We start from the raw sequence: 4,061 nt of genomic DNA on the forward strand, positions 1-4,061 counted from the left end.
ATCATCATAATCAAGAGCTAGTATTGATGCAGATCACTATGATTACGATTCTTGGACTCATAACATAGACTCTTGAATGTGTGTTCATGTACACGAGTTATTATGGGGATTACTTCATTCGTCACTTGATGACATATTAATCTAGACAGGCAATACAAGAAGAATAGTAGATAATGAATCATGCTAAGTCAGTGGCAGTATTAATGATAACAGTATCACAGAGAATTATTAAAAATCCATAGTAATTTGGTTCAATAGATGATTTCATTTGAAACAAATCCATTAGTGGATTGTATAATCTACTCAACAATGGGATTGAACAATGTGTGTTGTATGATCTACTCAACAATGGGATTGAACAATGTGTGTTGATTGAATGATTTGTATTCAGTTCAGTTTGATATGTGTGATTGTCATGGTGAATCGGTTTCAATCTCCCGTTTATTGATATCTGCCCCACATTAACAGTGCATCATAAGAATTCATTCACTGTAATGAAGTGTTAATACAAACAACAACAACTGAATATTACACTTAGTTTCATCACAATAGATAATGGATTGGATATATGAAGATCATTACACTCTCTATCCACTTCATATTCTTGAACTGGTTCATTTTCAAAAGCTTCTTTCACTTCAGGAAGAACAAATTGATTACTAAAGAAGGTCTACATTCAATTATCCATCAACATATACATTCTCAAACCATGGATTGATACACTTATTGAGTATCCCAACTCCACAGTACTTGTCTTCATCACAAGCATTACAATACTTCGAGTTGGTTGTTTTGTTGCAGAACATATTCGGAACAACAAGAGATCGATTCAGATGATTGGCTATTCTCACAATACATCTCAATTGTTCTTTGTCTTGATCATTAGGAATCTTCATAACCATTACATATTGGATTGTGAATATAGAGATAATGCCTTCCTTTGGTGGAGTATTCTTGATTGTAGTTGTGCTTATACAATCCCATCACTTTCATTCGATAATGCTTTGCTTTGGTTGTATAAATGAAATCATTGTGGAGAACAATGGAGTTAACTACAATGTGATAGATATCCACATACTACTTGATACAGGACCAAAACTCTTATCACTGAAGAAATCGAATCCATTCTCAACTATGGAAAAAGGAATTAGCCCATATTTGAACTTTCGATATCCAATTGTTCTTGCTAATGCTTGCTGATCCATGTAGTTGCTTAGTGGATAGTATTGAAATGACTCCCAAATGAGATCAATCAATTCCTGAGAAGGATGAAGGAACATGAATCCATTACAGAGTTTAGGACATATTCTTCTATCTTTGGCGAAATAGGCATCCATATATGGTAGAGAGGATAATGCTGAATCCAAATCACCATAAACATATGCATCAGTGTCAATATAGATAAGACTATATCCAAGTGAAAGGATATGTCTGGTAATTAGCATCTTCATAGCATATGGTCGTGTAAATGTGTAATCAAGACTACTATTGTGTGGAGGAATAAGACTACGATTGTAATAAGCAGCTCTCATTCCTTCTTTCACAAGAATCTATCACTTAAATTCATTCAGAATTCATACAGCATAGTCATTGAGACTGGGTGTAACAAATGTGAAATGACGAATATACTCATATTCACTATCTAGAAACATTGATACTGCTGTCATAACATAGTTCTCACCAACAAAAGCATAATGAAATGTGTGATTAGTTGACCATCTCTTGACAGCATCATCAAGTTGAATAATCAAAGACAATTTTTCAATTGACTGATGATTCACACTTAGTCTGTTATCCAGCATACATTTTGTCAGTTGAGTCATCCATGTCAATGAAACAACAACAATGAATAGTAATACTATCAGGAACATAAACAACAGAAAGTGATAAAGAAGAGTATCACAATGATAACAGCTATTGAAAACAACAACAATTCAAGAGTTGTATGATCAATCCTAATAATCGATTATATTCATTATCCTTTTAATACTATCCAATCCTGTCTTTCAAATATGAAGAATGATATTAGATTATTCGATATTGATAGATAGTTGTTTTCAAACATTGTTCTGTGAGATTGCACTGAATTCATTGAATGAAGTCTAGAACTGAATCTCGATATTGGAATGAATTCTATCATTATGAACAATGGTTGGTTGATAATGGTCTATTGGGTTCAAGAAAATGCTATTCTTTGACTTATCAAATGTGTGATGAATACTTGATTGGATTGAATGGATATATTGAAATGATGAAGAAGAGATACAAGAAGAATACAGTGAGATCTAAAGTGTCTAGATTTTCAGAAGTACTATGAGTATTAAACTATTTAAGAAGATAAGAGATGCTATAGTGTTTTAAATGATACATAACTGCTGTTTTGTTTCTTATTATCTACTGATGTTAATCAATGAAATGATATGACTTCAAGCAATGACATATTGTGAGGAATCTATCAAACAAACAATCATTATTCCTGTTGTATCATCAGTTGATGTAGTCACTATTCTCATGGCCATTCTGGATCTTGAGGACGACTCATGTGTTTGTATTCTTGATGAGTGAATTGAGTTCCATTCAGATTGACTATTGAACTCTTGATTCGTATGTTGTACACATTCTCAATATTCTTCAGGATATTGATGAGAAGTGGTTTGGTTGCCCATTCCTTGTTTCCTCTCTCATTCCGAAGAGCAGGAAGATACTGATACTTACCATTTGCTGATCGAGGTATCTTGAGACCACTAATGAACATAGATAGAACTGCTTGATCTTGTCTGTGATTTCTCATATTGGAAGCAAAAGGAGTGACACATTTCTGAGTATAACAACATTCTTTGAATGGAATGAGAAACTGATTTCGAATAGTCAGATTTCGATAATCCATATAGATGTTATTCCCTGAAGCCATTGCATCCTTATCACTATATGAATCAATCATATGATGTTCTATCATGAATTGTTTTGTATCATTATGAACCCATTTCCCAATTGTACCAGCAGATGCTGGAGAATACAAACCAAAGAGACGAGTAGCCATGATCTCTCTTGATAATCCATCTCTCACAATGTTCCCTCCATCTAACCATCCAGTGATTGCTTTCCATTCAAATACCATATCCATTACAGCCACAATCTTCCAACGTTGTTCTGTATTGTTGAATAGATGCATCCATTCTGGAAGATTGTCCCAATTGTATTGACGATAAGCGAGGAATGCTGTACTCTTCAGTTTCTCATGAATTCCATGAATTGTCTCGAAATGAGCAGCTAACAACTGTGATTCCTCTTGAGACAATCCATAATTGATGTAGGCGAGATTCGCAAAAGGCATTGCCAATACAATAGAGAAGAGACAATTGAATGATCCTAGAGCATGATTACTACTTGCTCCTGTCATAAACAGAATGTCTGATTGGTGATCCTTGAATTCTGGAAGATATCCAGTCAATACATAGGATGGCATATCACTCTTCATTCCAAAGTCCACATAATGTGTTCCCAGATTCTTGTAGAGTTGATTGAAAGGAATTGGATAGTTGATTGAGTCATAGTCATACTCTACAAATCATTTAATCAATTCTCTATCACGATTCCTCTCTCCTTGACCAAAATGAGGTAATGATCTGAGTTCTGGTTCTTTGACAATCTCAGTAGAACATGGATGAATTGGAATTCCCTTCGATATTGATAGATCTTCATTTCTGATGTTGTTCAATCCAGATTCGTGTTGAATGAAGAGAAGGATAATCAATGCAACAAAGAGAATCGAATTCAATAAGGAAATCAAAGACATTTCTTATGATTCCCTTACCATTCTCACTTCTTGTGATTGCAGAAATACTCTATTCAATCACAAGGATAGAATCAACATCAGAAGCCTTGGATAATGCTGTGATTCCATATCGATTCAATGATATCATCATCAATCAATGTGAACATTCTGTGGAAGTGTTAGCAAGTCTAACGAATCCAATGACACAACCATGGTTTGTGGAGTTATCAGGAGTCATTGAAAACGAAATGTTGACTATCACTGTTGTTATGAATGTGAAGATCAT

At 34.2% G+C, this 4,061-nt stretch overlaps 2 protein-coding genes across 2 annotated transcripts; both read right to left on the minus strand.

Moving 5' to 3' along the window:
• Positions 1 to 502: 502 nt before the first annotated feature.
• JH06_5093 (hypothetical protein) lies at positions 503 to 1,871 on the minus strand (the record flags this gene model as incomplete). Its single annotated transcript, XM_014669636.1, has 5 exons — positions 503 to 670; positions 699 to 874; positions 906 to 1,052; positions 1,082 to 1,550; positions 1,581 to 1,871. 5 exons carry the CDS (start codon positions 1,869 to 1,871, stop codon positions 503 to 505), a joined length of 1,251 nt encoding a protein of 416 aa, XP_014525122.1.
• A 638-nt stretch (positions 1,872 to 2,509) lies between these two features.
• JH06_5701 (hypothetical protein) lies at positions 2,510 to 3,796 on the minus strand (the record flags this gene model as incomplete). The annotated part of the gene is made up of 2 exons (XM_014669637.1): positions 2,510 to 3,561; positions 3,592 to 3,796. The coding sequence occupies 2 exons, from the start codon at positions 3,794 to 3,796 to the stop codon at positions 2,510 to 2,512; spliced, it is 1,257 nt and encodes a 418-aa protein (XP_014525123.1).
• Between the last annotated feature and the right edge of the window lie 265 nt (positions 3,797 to 4,061).

The sequence above is a fragment of the Blastocystis sp. subtype 4 genome (genome assembly GCF_000743755.1).
Source record: "Blastocystis sp. subtype 4 strain WR1 chromosome Unknown seqid_0457, whole genome shotgun sequence".
Lineage (NCBI taxonomy): Eukaryota > Bigyra > Opalinata > Blastocystidae > Blastocystis > Blastocystis sp. subtype 4.